General features: G+C 49.6%; 7 protein-coding genes across 7 annotated transcripts; 3 read left to right on the forward strand and 4 right to left on the reverse strand.

Annotated features, from left to right (window-relative positions):
- Positions 1-897: 897 nt before the first annotated feature.
- Positions 898-2,696, reverse strand: N7517_004991 (chaperonin-containing T-complex subunit CCT2; the record flags this gene model as incomplete). The annotated part of the gene is made up of 4 exons (XM_056722721.1): positions 898-957; positions 1,016-2,390; positions 2,464-2,621; positions 2,694-2,696. The coding sequence occupies 4 exons, from the start codon at positions 2,694-2,696 to the stop codon at positions 898-900; spliced, it is 1,596 nt and encodes a 531-aa protein (XP_056578971.1).
- Positions 2,697-2,925: 229 nt separating this feature from the next.
- N7517_004992 (WD40 repeat domain-containing peptidylprolyl isomerase) lies at positions 2,926-4,944 on the forward strand (the record flags this gene model as incomplete). The annotated part of the gene is made up of 3 exons (XM_056722722.1): positions 2,926-2,998; positions 3,081-3,455; positions 3,509-4,944. 3 exons carry the CDS (start codon positions 2,926-2,928, stop codon positions 4,942-4,944), a joined length of 1,884 nt encoding a protein of 627 aa, XP_056578972.1.
- Positions 4,945-5,356: 412 nt separating this feature from the next.
- Positions 5,357-6,251, reverse strand: N7517_004993 (uncharacterized protein; the record flags this gene model as incomplete). Its single annotated transcript, XM_056722723.1, has 2 exons — positions 5,357-5,705; positions 5,785-6,251. 2 exons carry the CDS (start codon positions 6,249-6,251, stop codon positions 5,357-5,359), a joined length of 816 nt encoding a protein of 271 aa, XP_056578973.1.
- A 1,218-nt stretch (positions 6,252-7,469) lies between these two features.
- On the forward strand, positions 7,470-8,111 carry N7517_004994 (uncharacterized protein; the record flags this gene model as incomplete). Its single annotated transcript, XM_056722724.1, has 1 exon — positions 7,470-8,111. The coding sequence occupies one exon, from the start codon at positions 7,470-7,472 to the stop codon at positions 8,109-8,111; it is 642 nt and encodes a 213-aa protein (XP_056578974.1).
- Positions 8,112-8,294: 183 nt separating this feature from the next.
- On the reverse strand, positions 8,295-10,200 carry N7517_004995 (Major facilitator superfamily domain general substrate transporter; the record flags this gene model as incomplete). Its single annotated transcript, XM_056722725.1, has 6 exons — positions 8,295-8,593; positions 8,666-8,932; positions 9,048-9,603; positions 9,656-9,836; positions 9,906-9,985; positions 10,060-10,200. The coding sequence occupies 6 exons, from the start codon at positions 10,198-10,200 to the stop codon at positions 8,295-8,297; spliced, it is 1,524 nt and encodes a 507-aa protein (XP_056578975.1).
- A 1,371-nt stretch (positions 10,201-11,571) lies between these two features.
- Positions 11,572-12,405, reverse strand: N7517_004996 (androgen-induced gene 1 family protein; the record flags this gene model as incomplete). Its single annotated transcript, XM_056722726.1, has 5 exons — positions 11,572-11,758; positions 11,807-11,966; positions 12,021-12,072; positions 12,120-12,312; positions 12,383-12,405. 5 exons carry the CDS (start codon positions 12,403-12,405, stop codon positions 11,572-11,574), a joined length of 615 nt encoding a protein of 204 aa, XP_056578976.1.
- A 1,030-nt stretch (positions 12,406-13,435) lies between these two features.
- Positions 13,436-16,108, forward strand: N7517_004997 (Zn(II)2Cys6 transcription factor; the record flags this gene model as incomplete). Its single annotated transcript, XM_056722727.1, has 5 exons — positions 13,436-13,497; positions 13,551-13,577; positions 13,632-14,947; positions 15,000-15,961; positions 16,022-16,108. The coding sequence occupies 5 exons, from the start codon at positions 13,436-13,438 to the stop codon at positions 16,106-16,108; spliced, it is 2,454 nt and encodes an 817-aa protein (XP_056578977.1).
- Between the last annotated feature and the right edge of the window lie 74 nt (positions 16,109-16,182).

A 16,182-nucleotide genomic window follows, 5' to 3' on the forward strand; every position in this document is an offset into this window, starting at 1 on the left:
ATTAGGAAATTGAAACATTAAGCTTAGCGCTTGAGACATCCCTTGATATTGTGCCTAATATAATTTCTAAGGTACGGACCCTATTTACATACATAGTAATTAGATAAACTGTCCAAGCAATGCCGATCTGGTCTATCGTCCACTTTTATGACCCACGGGATGGGAATGCGATGGTAAAATCTAAGAGCACATAAGAGCACATATGTATGAAGTATGGCTATTGCTATATCTACTCAGATGGATATGAAGAGATTACGAAGTACTATAAGACATGATCAGACACTCCATTATACTCCACACCCGGAATAGATCTATGCTGCTGCCTTGGCTACGCCTTGGCTTCATACCAAGCTTTCAAACCTGGGCGTCAGCATCCGCTTTGAGCCTTCCGCTTTGGGAGTTGGTGCCTCATTATTCAGGTACCCGGGGTCTTACTGGCCTTACCAGGTGCCCAGGTGTATGTTCACATATCCCCTAGTAAATTTGGGGTTACGATGATGCGTATTAGAATGGGGCCCGCATAAAAAGCCACAAATTTGAATGCTGTGCAAATGATGTAGGAGTTGAATAATGCATACAAAGTACAAGGCTCAATAAATCGGTCTTGGGGTCCGATCATTTTGTCTGAAGATCTAAACCTCAGAAGAATACTGAAGAACATATGCACCTAGAACATTAACCAAGGACTATGAAATGACTAGGAAGCTATGAGGTATGTCTGAGGCACCTGACACTACAGGGCGCAGCTCATAATGCACCGTATATCTACTCGGCAAACTACACAAACGACTAGATGGATAGATCATGTACTTAGTTGAACTTCTATTGCACATTTTTTAGTCCCTTTGTAGAAAGAGTACAGAGATGAATTCATCCATGTCATCACAATCGTGTCCATTACATCCGGTTGCGTTGGCGGGGAGCCGAACGGATGATGTTGTCCACCCGCAGGAGAAGCTAAGAGAGAGTCAGCGCGTATTCCAGTATCAAGAATAAGAAACAGTGAGTTACATACCTCGGCTGCCTCTGAGGCAGACGAAACTACCGCCTTCTTCAACTTATAAGCCTCCACCACACCAAGCTCACGCATATCCGCAATACCACCACCGGGCGTCAACAGGTCAAGACCAGAGCTGGTCATACCGTTGTTAATGGCCGAGCGCAGGCGAGTCACCAGATCGCTGGAGTCCAGACCGGCGTTATCAGCCAGAATGGTAGGCAGCTGCTTCAAAGCGTGAGAGAAGGAGTCGACAGCAAGCTGCTTCTTGCCGGTCGTGTTCTGAGCCGCCTGTTCCACGGCCTTGGACATCACCATCTCGGCGCAGCCACCGCCAAGTGTGACACGGGGATCCTTGACAGTCTGCGAGAGGACGGCAAGAGCATCGTGGAGCGAACGCTCGGCCTCATCGAGAAGCTGCTCGGTGGCACCGCGCAGCACAATGGTGCAGGCCTGACCAGCCGCCACACCGGAGAACTTGATCAGGGTGTCCTCACCAATGATGACTTCTTCGATCAGATCACACCCACCGAGCTTAACCTGGTCGGGGTGGTCGAAGGTGGAGGCAATTTCACCACCGGTGACAAGAGCCAGACGTTCAATGCCGTCGAAATCGGCGTGCTCGATGGACATGATACCGGCCTCGGTGAACAGCTGTTCGGGCCAGTTGTAGATGAGCTGACGGTTCACGAAGCAGTTAATACCGTGAGCCTTGATACGCTCGACCTTTTGGCGCATCTTCTCGCGCTCTGCCTTCTCCAACTCAGCAAGCTTGCCGGTGGACTCAACCTTGACTCGTGCACCGAAAATCTTAACCTTATCTGTGTCCATTGCTGTGTTGGCAACAAGGATCTTGGCGTTCTCCAACCGCTTGGGCTGGTTGACACCGACCTTCTTGTCCATAATGAAACCCTCATCGAGGTATGAATCGCTCAGCTTTCCACCGGCCTTCTTGATAATCTGAATGTGAGAAAGATCGGTGGATCCCTGGAGACGCAGAACGGCCTCACAGGCCAGCTTGGCAAATTGGTCCCGGTCTTGGGACAGAACCTTCGAGCTGAGTGTTGTGCGGGCAATGGCGTGCAAGTCCTTGCGGAAAGCCTCGGGGTCATGGCTGCGGTCGACTGCGGTGGCCTCGAGAGCGGCGAGGGCAGCCTTGCTGGCTATCCGGTAACCCTCGATAATAGTCTGGGGGTGAATCTTCTTGGCAACAAGCTGTTCGGCCTCGCGCAGCAACTCGGCAGCCAAAACGGTGACTGATGTGGTTCCATCACCGACCTCATCGTCCTGAACCTTGGAGATGTTGACCAAAACCTTAGCAGCAGCGTTATCCAAAGCGATGGACTTAAGAATCGTAGCACCGTCGTTCGTCACCAGGATGTCTCCTGTGGATCTGAGAGAACAGTAATGTCAGTATTTCCGGGGTCATATCAGCACATAGCATTATCGATAACTCCCCCACGTACGCAGATTGTAGGATCTTGTCCATTCCCTTGGGACCAAGGGTACTCTTCACGAGGTCTCCGACGGCGATAGCACCGACGAAGGCCGAGAGACGGGCATTCTCGCCCTTCTCTTCAATGACATCGTCACCAAAGATCTGTGTGGGATTGCCGAAGGATGCCTAGGAGGGGCAGAGGTGAGCCAGTGCACATATTTTCCGCCGCTCTCGCGGGTCAAGTTGGGAATAACATACCATGATGACCAGCTAAATAAGGCAATCGACCAATGATCAAATGTCTTGCTGGAAAGGTTGAATCGACTTCTCCTGTCAACAGTGGGGTGGGAAAGGAGAAAAGTTGCGGCACGATTGGCCCGAGCTTGTGATTGGCTGCACTGCATCACCGCCCGCGATGTCTCTAGACGTTTCCTTTCGGTCGTGACGATCCCGTTCGCTGGAATTGACTTTGTTTCTTACAATTTCGACAATGGCTGACTCCGGAGAACTCGCTCAGGCTGCCGCGAACAAGCGGCCTCACTCTGCTGTCGAGGCCGAGAACAGTGAGTCCCCTGCATCATGGATACCGTCCAGACCGCTCCCTCGAATGGCACGTAATAGATATTAACTCGATGCGATTGCTAGGTGACGACTCTTCCGACGATGATTTCGGCCCTGCACTGCCCTCGGAGGTTGCTCCCAAGAAGAAGCGGCGCAAGCTGCCTTTTGAGAAAGTCTACATCAATGCGCTACCAGTCTCCGCGCGGTACTCCAAGTCCCTTATGCACAAGGACCAATTGTCATTTGTGACCGTTGCGCCCTATACGGACTTTGTGATTACTTGCTCCGTCGATGGATTCGTTAAGTTCTGGAAGAAGATGGCCGAAGGCATCGAGTTCGTGAAGGAGTTCCTTGCTCACCCAGGCGAGATTCGGGGCGTAACTGTCAGCGCCGACGGCCGCAGTTTCGCAACAGTGGGAATGGACAAGACTGTGAAGATCTTTGATGTTATTACATTTGGTAGGCGCAGAACGTGTGACTCTGGTAGTTTAGTGACTTGCTGACATTAGTAGATCTCTTGTCGATGTATACGCTGGACTTTGTGCCTCGATGTGTTTGCTGGGTACACCCGCGCGGAGCCTCGCTACCCCTGCTAGCCGTGACAGACGAGTCAAGTAACACGATTCACGTATTCGACGGACGTGGCGAAAACCCCCACCCCTTGCACACTTTGAAGTCGATCCACCGCAGCCCCGTGGTCTCACTAGCATTCAACAACGCCTTCGACTGCGTCGTCTCCGCGGACGAATCAGGAATGATCGAATACTGGAGAGCCGGAGACGGATCTTTCGAGAAACCCGACAATGTCTTCGATCTCAAATCATCAACTAATCTCTTCGCATTCAAAAAAGCCAAATCCGTCCCGACAGCCATCACAATCTCACCGTCCGGCGAACACTTCGCCACGGTTTCCTTCCCAGACCGACAAGTCCGAGTATTCGACTTCGCAACCGGGAAACTTTACCGCACATACGACGAATCAATAACCACCATCACGGAGATGCAACAAGCCGGGACAGCACCGTACGAACTTGACGAAGTAGAGTTCGGGCGTCGCTTAGGCGTCGAGCGCGAACTCGAAGGCGAAGCAACCCGCAGCAAAGTAAACGTCTGCTTCGATGAATCCGGCCATTTCCTCCTCTACGGCTCCCTCTACGGCGTGAAATGCATCAACACCTACACAAACCGGGTCGTCCGCGTCTACGGCCGCGAGGAGCCATTCCGATCCCTCAACCTCGCATTGTACCAAGGACAACCGCAACGCAAAGGCGTTGTGACCGTCTCAATGGCAGCCAGTAGCAACCCGCTCCTCCAGGAAGCCGAAGAACGTGACCCGATCCTCTTTAGCACTGGGTTCGCCAAGGTGCGCTTCTACATGTTCACGAACGAAACCGAGATCTCGAAATCCACCCGGGACGTCCAGAATGAGAAGCCAACCCAGGCCATGGCCGGCACGGGTACAGCAGTTACCAAAGCTGCTGAGACTGGCACTGCTGCCATCCTGCACACAACCTTCGGCGACATCCACTTGCGCCTGTATCCCTCGGCTGCGCCACGGGCTGTGGAGAACTTTGTCACACATGCCCGCAATGGCTATTACAATAACACGATCTTCCACCGTGTGATCCGCAAATTCATGATCCAAGGTGGTGACCCACAAGGCGATGGGACGGGTGGAGAGTCTATCTGGGGTGGGGAATTCGCAGACGAGTTCTCCGTTCTCAAGCACGATAAGCCGTATACGCTATCGATGGCCAATGCCGGACCCAACACAAATGGTAGTCAGTTTTTTATTACCACGGAGAAGACGCCGTGGTTGGATAATAAGCATACTGTGTTTGGACGTGCGGTACAGGGCTTGGATATCGTGCACAAGATTGAGAATGTGCGGACACATAAGGAGAAACCGGAAGTTGATATTAAGATTGTGAGTATTAGCATCTCGTGATATATCAACCCCGAGTGAAATCTAGAGGTATTACAAAATATTTGTATAAAGAATCATGAAATGCGCGCACGCGTTGTACTATGTACTCTGTGACTTGATCAAACAGTTTGAAAAAAAGAAACCTGGCGAATAGGAGCATAAAAAGAAAAATCGACGCAGTCGTCAGAAGCAATCATTCTGCCATACTCAGGGCCTTTAGGCCAATAGAACAAGGAAAGGAAAGGTAAAGAGAGAAGAGGAACAAGACCGACAACAAGAAAAAAACAGCGCACAGCGTTAAGCCCATTATCCGTACCAAACACCAAGAAATGCAACCATAGCCAGGTAATATGGTATAGAAGTAGCGCATTGCAAATAAAAGAAATAAAAGACATAGGAAACCCCAAAGAATCCAAAAGAATCCCAGCAGCACCTAAACCTGCCGAATCTCCACATCCCCAGAGCCCTGCTCGATCTTCGTCAATCGTGTCCGAGCCCCGGGAACAGGAGTGCTAGTCTTCGCCATAGTAGAGCGGGAGCTGCTAGCGAGAGATTCAGGAGTAAGGCCGGTCGAGACAGGCAGCGGACCCGGACCCGGACCCCAGGCGGCATCGCGCGGAGCGGGCGGGGAAGCTGCTAGCATGCCGCTGCTACCGCCGCCGTAGAGATTGGGCCGTTTGGCTTCGTAGCGACGCTTGAACCATACACCAACGACGGCGATGATGGTGAATCCGATGACCAGGACAATGAGCATGATGACCCAACGGTAGTGGGAACTCCACCTTTTTGGGGGAATTTGGTTAGCGATCTGGATGGGGGTTGTCGGGATCCCGATTTGCGCGATGTTGGGATCAAACGTACCATGACTCTTCCTTCTCTGCAGCGGCGGGGGTTTTATTCGTGTTTGCGTTGGACCCGGACTCGGATTTCGAGGTATCAGGTGTAGAGACTGGGTCGGTTGAGGTTTTGGTTGTTGTGGTGCCGGTGTCAGCGCCAGTGTCGGTGTCGGATGTATCCTTGCCGCCGGAGTTGCAGTAGCTGTTGTACCAGGTTGAAAGAGTGGTTTGGTCAGCGGCGGCGCAGGAGGAGCAGATGCTGCCGGAGGATTTAAGGCCGGTGAGCAAAGCTGACTGGCAGAAGCATGATGTCCAGGTTGAGGGGTCGCCTGCTTCGCAGGAGGTCTGCGCGGTTGTCAGGGTGGTGCAGGCCAGGCCGCATTGCGGGAATTTACTGGAGGCTGATGTGGGGAGGATGCTGTCGGCGGCTAGGGCTGAGATTGTGAGGGCGATAAGGGTGATGAAAATTGAGAGGCGCGTAGTGAGTGACATGGTGAGATCTTTTTTGGGTAGCGAATGTTGAAGAGGGCCCTGAGGCTCGATTTGATGTCTGAATAGGATTTCTCAGTCCATAGTTGCTTAGGTTAAAGAGGAAGAGGAGTCAAAAGACCAGAAAAGACACCTGAGGGTTTTGGGTCTAGTCAGGGCCGAACGATGCCGGATACAGTTATCCTTTCCTTTTTCTCTTTTTTTTAATTGGCTCTACCAAGGACTATTTAATATTGGTTTTAATTTCTTTTTAATTACCTTATGTTTAGTACCTTTATGTAGGTTGTATTTACGGAGTATGATTTAGTACCTAATGATCGCATCCGTCTTTTTAATCTCCGCAAACGGAAATCTATTCTCTCATTCGGATCTTCTTCTAGGTCTTGAGATCATCTTCACTGACATGGCTGAATGCAGTAAATGATTGACCAAGTCCCACGTTTTAAGGCTATTTTTGATCTACTGCCTTGGCTGAAGATCAATACTTTTCCCATGCAAGGAGATATTATGGATATCGCACTCTATATCATATCAATGTATGTAGGATATAGGAATTGATGTATTTTCTTCTCACACAATATACTGTATGGAGTCCCCTTCATCAACTCCAAACGAGGGCCCACGATCGGCAGTCGCGAATTGGAAGATGGATCTGTTTCAATCTCTTTTCAAGTGGAGATTCTAAGATTGTATAGGCTTTATATGGAGTACAATATAGATCTGGATGTTGAAGATTAAAGATAATTATTTCATACCTGCGTCCGTTTTACTGCGCAAATTCAGTAAGTCAGATTCGGCTCGGTTATTATGTACCCTTGAATTCCAAGGTTGCCTCCAGGGCCGTCAGGTACGATTGCCGATTTCGTTTCGACCCAAGGCATATATCACTTATAATCTATAAACATAAAATCTGATATAACACATATCAAACTGGGTTTCAATTATTTACCATAGACCTCGGGAATACAGCTGACAGGTAAAGAGGTCATAGCCTGGACATGTGACTGAAAGTACACTTTTGAAGTGGAAGGTAAAGAGAAAATGTCCATTTTAGGCTATTTACCCCGTGTATTGACGGGGTTATCAACCAGTTGACTGTACGTAAATACGCAATAAACAAAAATAAGCTATAAACTCAGGACTAGTCCGAGAACACTGAAATGATTGGATAACTCCACCTATTCCTCTCCCCCCACATTCCCTCCTCCCAACACCTTCACCATGGCAATGCCCTCCCGCCAACTCCTCTCAACCCTAATAACCTCCCTCAGCAACACCCGCTGGACCCTAACTCGAACCCTCCGAAGCGACAACCCCCTCGACCTAAACGGCGAGCTCCGCGGGACCGCCACTTTCACCGCACAACCCCCCACCACAACCCCCGATCGCGACTGGCTATACTGTGAAGAAGGCGAAATACCTAGCAATGTCGGTGTAGGTGCCTTACAGCCGGGACTACGGTGGACAAAGAAATACATATGGCGTCTAGCCAGCGATAGCGGACGCGTCAGCGTCTGGTTCGTCAAAGTCGCGCCGGGCCCGGAAGAAGCAGACTACCTATTCCACGACTTCGACTTTGATTCGGGTTCTGGTGCACTGCTAGAGTCCGAGTCTGGATCTGCGCAGAAGGATGCAGGAGAATTCGTCGCGCCGCCTATGCCGCCCGCTGTCTCGACCGGCAATGAGACTACTGTGCTCAATGCCAGGGGCAACCACCTCTGTATCAATGATATGTATCGGACGGCGTATGCGTTCCGCATCGCGTTGGATACCGGGGAGGTGCTTAGCTGGGCTAGTCGCCATGTTGTGCGAGGCCCGAAGAAGGGACAGGAGATTGTTAATCGATATGAGAAGGGGGGATGAGATGGGATCTGAAGCATCCTACAATTGCGATGCGTCTCGCGCAAAGCTACGATCCGGTTCTGTTAGACACCTTAAAAGACATGAAATCGTCTGCTAGAATCATGATCGTGATCGTGCATGTTCATTTATTCCCACTATCTCAATGTGGCTCCGCTCTTCCTTCCACCCCATCTGACATCTCGCTCACAGCGTATAAATGAAATCCGGTCTCTTGTCACCCAACAACTCGATCTGGTTCTGGTCCAAGCCCTGGACCCAGTGGTCGCGTTCGCCGCGTCTGCGCTTGCCGTTCTCACGACGCAGCAGAATGTACTGCAACACGGATCCACCAAATTGGAACAAGACCAGGTAGCCGAGTACTACTCCGTGACCGGGGTAGTATCTTGGCTTATCCTCCGCGCGGTAGATGTTAGATGAGACGATGCCGTTGAGATTTCCCCAGCCGATGATAAATCCAAGGGAGACACCTCGTTTGTATACACCTAGACAGCAATCGAGTTAGTCCTGGATTTCGTGATGTATAACATAAAAATGGGATCCAGGGTGGAATTTACCTTCGGTGTTGTTACTAGTCCACGAAATCGTGTTCGCAATCGCTGGGTAGATGCCCATGGCCCCGAGGAAGGTTCCTGCGTAGCGGGCGCCGGCAGACTGACAGCCCAGTAGCATAGAGAAACCTACCATACCAAGGACCGAGACAGCCATATTGCAGAGACCACGTTGTCTTGTACGGTCTGCAACAAAGCCAACTGTCACTGTCAAAACGGCGGCGGCGGCATATGGCGGTACACTCAGCAACTGTGCGCGAATCGAGCTATAGCCTATAGAAACACCCAGTTAGTAAACCGTTCAGATATGCCGAACCCAGCAGCCGAAGTCAATATGTACCCTAGAAAAACCAAGTTAGCTCCAAAATCTCCAATCTAGCGATCTGACAACTCACTAGTTCACTGATGATAGTAGGCACGAAAAGCGAAAACGCATAAAGCGACCCATCAGCCCCCATATAGATCATCATCCCAGTATAAGTCTTCCAATCCTTCAGACTGGCCCAAAGGTAATCCATCTTAAACTCCTCATGTTCAGCACTCGACTGTTGATCCATAGCGAGTCTCCTAAGAACGCGCTTGCGATCGATATCCGACAAGAATCGCGCCTGGTCAGGGAAGTCATAGACACACCAAAACGAGGCAACACCAATCATGAACGTAAGAAGACCTTCCAGAATGAAAATCCAAGACCAGCCCGGCTTACCGGCCACCCCGTCCATCTTCGCAATCGCTGCTGCTAGCAGGCCACCAAAGGAACCTGCCAGCGCGGCTGCAGAGAAGAAGATGGCCATTCGCACGCCGAATTCTGAGCGTCTATACCAGCATGAGAGGAAATAGCCTACTCCGGGGAATAGACCGGCTTCGGATAGCCCCAAAAACCAACGGACGGCCATTAGTCCGTGGTAATTTGTTACGAAGCCCATGAATGTCATGCAAAGGCCCTAGAATTGATTAGAAGAATGGTATATAAGAGGAAGGGGGTATTTCACATACCCATGCCATCATGATAAGTGGGATAAAGATACTCGGCCGCAACCGCTTGAGCAGGACATTAGTCGCGGGCTCGAAGACTGAATATGAGACGAAAAATATAGTAAGTGTTGCATTATATTGGGCATTTGTCATGTGCAGGTCTGTTTGAAGACCGACAAGTTTCGCGTTGCCGATATTTGTCCTGGAACGAGATAAGATTAGCTTGTGATTCGTCGAAAGGGATTGCGCGAGCAATTGTTCTTTTGCTTACCGATCAAGGAAGGAAACGAGATAAAGTAGACTCAGCCATGGCACGAGGCGCAAATCAAGTTGCCATAAGAGTTTGCGATCCTATGGATTTGTGGCTTGATTAGCTACTGTCTCTGCAAATGATTTGAAGTAACACAAAGTCAGAGATAACTCACAATTTCCGCCCTTTCTTCATCACTCTTTCCTGCATCGGGATCCTCAAATCCAGCTGCAGCAAGGGGATCCTTGGGATCAAGAATGCCCTCAGGGTCTTCTGACCGGGAGTCAGTTGGTTTCTCAAAGGAATCAGAGGCCATAATGCAAGATCAAGCAGATCAGCAGAACGAATTCTTTGAAATGTGCGACTACTTTTCGCCGACCTGCAAGTTTCTTAAGTAGAGCAGGGGAAGAATCCAAGCCAGAAAAAACCAAGCCACTCAGCACTAATGAGGGGCAAAGACGCTACGCTTATATCCGTCAGATGGTGCGAGATAGCACGCTAGGGTCTAATGGACGGCATGATTGCCACATCCTAGCCCGTGTGCAGGGGTTTCCGCATTAGCTTGGATCTGATTGTTGGGGCCCCGGGTTGATCGGCACGGATTTGAGTGGTTTGAGGATATGATCGGCATGCAGTACAGAAAGAGATCCCATGGAAGTGAGATCAAATAGAGAGAAAAAAAGAGCTAACATCATTGTACGCAATTTGATTCAATTTGATATTGAGGCTCCTCCTGTTTGGACGATAAAATAGGCCGAGTCTGGGCGTCCGGGGAATTAGGCCCAGCCCCATACCCCGGGGCTCCATATCCCCGGGCTCCACAACCCCAAGCTTTTCCCGTCCCCATCTTCTCAGGTGTTGCCAAGTCCGCAACGGCCCGCTTGAGATTGACCTGAGACACTCGGCTTTGCTCAACTTCCTATGTATGCGTCTCGGCCGATAGCAAATTGGTGTCGGACCGGGCGAATGCTGTCATAAGCCCCGAAGCTAGTGAAAGTGTGGCGGTTAATATGCCCGATCTAGACATTGGCTACGCGGATGATGACCTGCTCCGTAGCCCCGAAGAATTTTGTGCCAATGGATATCTAGCCATTATAGTAAGCGGCTCCGAAGACCCTGGATTTTTCTCTTGTCACGCTAAGCCCCGCATTCAAATTCAATGCACGGACAGGGACGGCTTTAATCCTGTATGGGGTGATCATCGCACATGACCAAGTTGTCTGAGCAGCCCATGTTTAAATTACGACTATAACCTGAGGGCCAATTGGGATATTGTGATTTGCGATAGGCGCCTCGCGGAACAAGCGCTGGGTTGAAAGTACTAATTGTTGAGTGATGAACATATCCCATCTGCGCAGGTGGGCTCTTGGCATTTGGCGTGAAAAGATTTCGGAACACCCGGGATGATTTGCCTATTCTCGGGTTTAATTTGAATAGTGATAGTATTATAGCCAGAATAATTTGCATTTGAGATATTGTGAGATGTAAATGTAGTTATGATGGAGACCCTCGAAATTCATTGATGTACCCCGAAAAAGCGAGAACCAAGACGCTTATGATTCGTGCAATGCGCCCATTTTTCCTTGCCGAGGCTGCGTCAGGATTAGAACCCATCTCTTATATGAGACGATACAACAGCCAATTGATCTCAATCAAGCTGAGAGTATTGTTGTGATACCATCCCCGACTAAAGCCCGTTCTTTCGCTTGATATCACCCGAACGGGATTCCGGCTTCATGGGGTTACCAAATCCATTAACACGTCCATGGAGCCACTTGAGTGTAATGGTGCTCAGTGCCATCACAACGGCACTAAGAGTGAATAGGCCAATACGGCCTGATGTGGGCAGTGCTTCGAAGATAGGATATGGGTACCTAGACTACTTAGTGAGTGACGCCGAAAGTGCTGGATCATACACGAACCATCCATTTTGGGAGAAGCATTGCTCAATCCAGAACCAGTAGCCGAAGGCGATGGTACCAGACAACGCCAGTGCCGGGAGTGCAGTGATTGTCCACGGTGGGGACAGGAGCAACAGGTCGATCAACATCACCACTGACGGGGTTGCGTGGAAGCTAATGTCTATAACTGTGTTATTAAGTGTATCCCACACAAATGTATTTTTAATAGACATACCGGCATGAACGGGGATAAAGATGTCCGGGGGAATCACCAAGCGCTCATCAATCTATATGTGGATTAGATAAACGTCGACTTTAGCATCGAACTACTCACCACGCGAAGACCCCAGTACAAAACACTGATCACAACTTCAAGGGGAGCACTGCATACTGATAGGATGTTTTTGATCAGGAATAGTCGCCGCGACGAGGTAATATCTGCTAGTAGTGCAACCGCGAAAGTGAGTGTTGACAATGACAGACCAATCACGGTCAAAAATTGAAAGTGCCAACCATATGCTTGATTACTGTCGAAATTAAAGTTTAGAATGGTTCCCAATATCAAAATCCCAATATCAAAAGTAGACGGATGCTTACGCTTGGTTGGGGTTTTCGTGCATGCTTCGACAATGTCAGCAAACTCTCAAGTACTTAGTGAAGGATCCATACTATTTGAATGACCATAAAAAGCTTGTTAGTCCAACCAACTGGAAAACAACCCGTTAGTGCCGGACCAAAATGACAAGTGAAAGGACCACGGTACATGAACCAAGGCTGACAAGCCCCGTGAAGGGCTCGACATCCACTGAAGTGGGTGTTTAATGATGAGAGACTTGGCCATATCGGGAAATAAAGAGGACACAACTCTAAGATGCTCCAATAATGCGTTAAAGTAACACCAGAAATTGCTACCAAAGCGTTCGAGAACCAATGTGCATCCAAAGAAGCTATGACGTTATCAAGATAGTTCACGTGATGATCGGGGCTGAACGGCTTTCGTCGGGAAATGCCGGCTTCCCGCGGTATGCCGGGCCAGACTCCACTTGGGCAGGGGGTATCTCGGATTATAACATAACCCGGCTGATTCATCGTTCCTTATCTCGGCCATGTGCTTCCCCACACTTTTAGTCTGCCAAAGCCAACTTTCTTCTTTGCATGACTTTGGCTGTGAATTTGTGCTTGTCTGTGTGATCAGTTCACTACCTAGTGGATCAATTGATCATATTTACAGAAAAATCTTCTGTTTGACGTCTTATTCCGTACCTGAGGTTATCAAGATTGACACTACCCTGGTTACTCTCGGCTTTATTTGCCCTCCCATTGCTGAAGGGCAGTGGGACTCGAACTCTTTCTGGCACATCTCCCTCCCATACCTCGATGTGCTTGTATACTAGGTGTGGGTGTCTGGTCGATTATCGCTTCATCGCTACTTGGGGTCAACCAGGATCGAAACGTAGAAAGCGTGCCAACTCTGACCTGCTTTCAGCGTAAGGAGTCTCCGATTGGACTAATACACGCTTGAAAAGACCAAATCTGTATGGAGGGACAGTACATAGCGATATTTGGCTATTTCGAGCCTCTGTTATCTTGAATTGCCTCCGTATCCTCTTTCCAGGCATCGATACTCGACCAGACGCCCTCCGACGTGAAATGCCTCGGCCTAGAAGACCTGGTGCACCAGAACCAAAGCGTCGAAGCCGTAAAGGATGTTGGTACGTTACTAATATCTCAACCCAAGCTTTGCCAAGGCTAACAATCGCACTAGGCCATGCAAAGCACGCAAGGTAAAATGGTGAGAAGCACAATTCCTGCATGATATCCGTATAGCTAACAATTATTCCTGTAGTGGCGAGGAGAAACCAGCATGTCTTAATTGCCAGCGACAAGGCGACCCTTGCGACTATAGCGTTCGTCTCAACTGGGGAGGAAGGACGAAACGCATATCAATTGACTCGCCGAATTCACAATCTAGTGGGTATGGAGGAGCTGTGATTGGATTTTCAGACTCATTCGCTTTCAACAACGTGAGCCCGATCTCGTTCCCCACTCCAACAAGCAACCCTGCAGATGGATTTATCAACACCCATCCCGGGGAGTTGACTTCGCCGAGCGCAGTATCTCCGAGTACACCAGTACCAGTGGGCCTTTTCGAATCCCCCAGACTCGGTTCAGGCTCTGAAGGAGTGACATCGCCAGGTCAATTAGAGTCCCAGTTCTCCACAACTTGGGCGGAACAATCTCCTCCATTGACAACATCAGCATCCTCGGCGCCTTTATTACAGTATCAATTTGGACAGAGCTTTGATACCCCATCATATTTGGGCTCCATGGATCAGACATCCGGTCTCAGATCATTATCTGCCTTCGCATTTCATACAAATCCCGTGTCGCAGCCAGTTTCATATCTGCGCCACTCTGTAGATGCTTCCAATAACAGCTCGGGTCCATCTATCTTCCACTCTCACGATGAAGGGCATCTTTCTCGAGAGTCACATGATGACCAGGGCATGCATCTTAGTGCTGGGTCTCGGACAGAGCAAAACAGATCCTCACACAATCCGCAGGATCCTGGAGGCCTGTCGTCCATGCTTTTCGATTCAAACCCAGTGTCGATCGCTGAAAGTGATGCAACCTCGTCTCCGCGGCTCCACGAGACAACCAGCAACATTGGCTCTGTACATGACTATCACAATGAATTGACTTCGGATCATCAGGTATTGGGAGAGAGCAATCATGAAGCTGATCAAACATCCCACGATTCTTCGATGGCCCAGAACAAATGGCAAACATATCTGAATAATGTGACGGACAATTATGGATTGGACTCCGGGCGCCCTGATCAGGATTTGACTTTCAACAACGACCATGCTGCCATAGACATCAACTATGCGTTGGATCTGATCAGTTCTCGGTGGCGCAACGAGGAACCCGCTCAGTCGAAAGCCTCTCAACCTGACCCCGAACCACAGGTCCAGTTCTGTAGTGGTTATTATGCTTCCCCGGTGCCCATCAATGTTCCGAGATACTTGTCTCCGCTTCCGTCATCGCTGCTGGAGAACCCCATCAATTTGATGTACTTCCATCATTTCCTGAATCATACTGCTCGGATGCTAGTCCCCCACAACTGCGATAATAATCCGTTTATCTCAGTTTTGCCATCAAGTGAGTTGTACCCCTCTATGATATGTTATCTTTCAGAGAGCTGACCGAACAGTGGCAATCGGTGATTCCAATCTCCTCAATTTGCTGCTTGCATATTCCGCTAGTCATCGTGCTCGATACCTAGGTCATCCCGAACCTGCCAATCGAATCGCTCATTGGGTTAGCAATGTTTTCCCAACTTTGCGTATGGCACTGGATTCATCAAAAGAAGATATAACTGACAGCCACTTGGCCACGGCCATTATGCTGTTGTCATTAAAGATTGTTTCTCCGGGGACATTTGAAGTGCCGATCACCTGGAAGACTCACCTTAAGCTTGCCCGTGATTTATTTCTTGCACGGAGCGAGAGCATGGCGCAGCCTGGGAACCGTATTGGGGCGCTCTTCGCTCGTTGGTTGGGCTATCTCGACACGATGGGATCGCTGTCATGTCGCGAAGCCGGTCCTCCACTGATGATCTACCATTCCATATTAACAGCTTGCTCCGCGCCCGACGGTCATGATGAGTTCGGTGTTGACTGCTTCACAGGGTTCACTCCCCGCACTGGAGTATTTCTGATCCGTCTCGCACAGCTGGTGCAGGAATGTGACAATCAACGCTTCGACGAAATGGGTAACTTCCGACATGACTGGCATGCATCTTCGGAAATGGTCCTGGAAGGGCAATCCTTACTTGGTGATATCGACGACGGGATCAGCGAGGGTCCTCATACTATCCCAGAACATCATCATGGTCTCGAATCCTCGGATATGATAGCCATCGAGTCAGCATTCCGGTTTGCCGGTATTCTACATCTCCATCGGCGTGTCCTTGGGTCTCCGCCTGACTCGTTTCCCGTGAAGGAGGTCTTGCGCAAGCTCATTGACGCCCTTGGATGCATGCGCCCTGGTGCAGCCACTGAAGTCTGCTCCTTGTTCCCGCTCTTCACGGCAGGCTGTGAATCCAGAGATGCAGTTCAAAAGGATAAGATTTTGGACCGGTTCTTTGTGTTAGAGAGCTCGGGCATGAAACAGGTACGCTTCTATACTCTGAGAGATTCGTTTGGAGAGATTTACTGACAAAGTATTCACTAGATTCAAAATGCACGTCAATTGATGCAACACTGCTGGGATAAAAACCTTCCTTGGATTGCCCTAGCTAGCGGTCAGTTCTTAGGTTAGTTAGTGTTAGCGCTTTCTCGGTTTGAAATCTCAAATTGGGTGATCCTGCCAGCCTTGGTTTACAGATCACAGGT

Source organism: Penicillium concentricum, assembly GCF_028827145.1.
Source record: "Penicillium concentricum strain IBT 3081 chromosome Unknown utg000002l_segment0_segment0, whole genome shotgun sequence".
Classification (NCBI taxonomy): Eukaryota; Fungi; Ascomycota; class Eurotiomycetes; order Eurotiales; family Aspergillaceae; genus Penicillium; species Penicillium concentricum.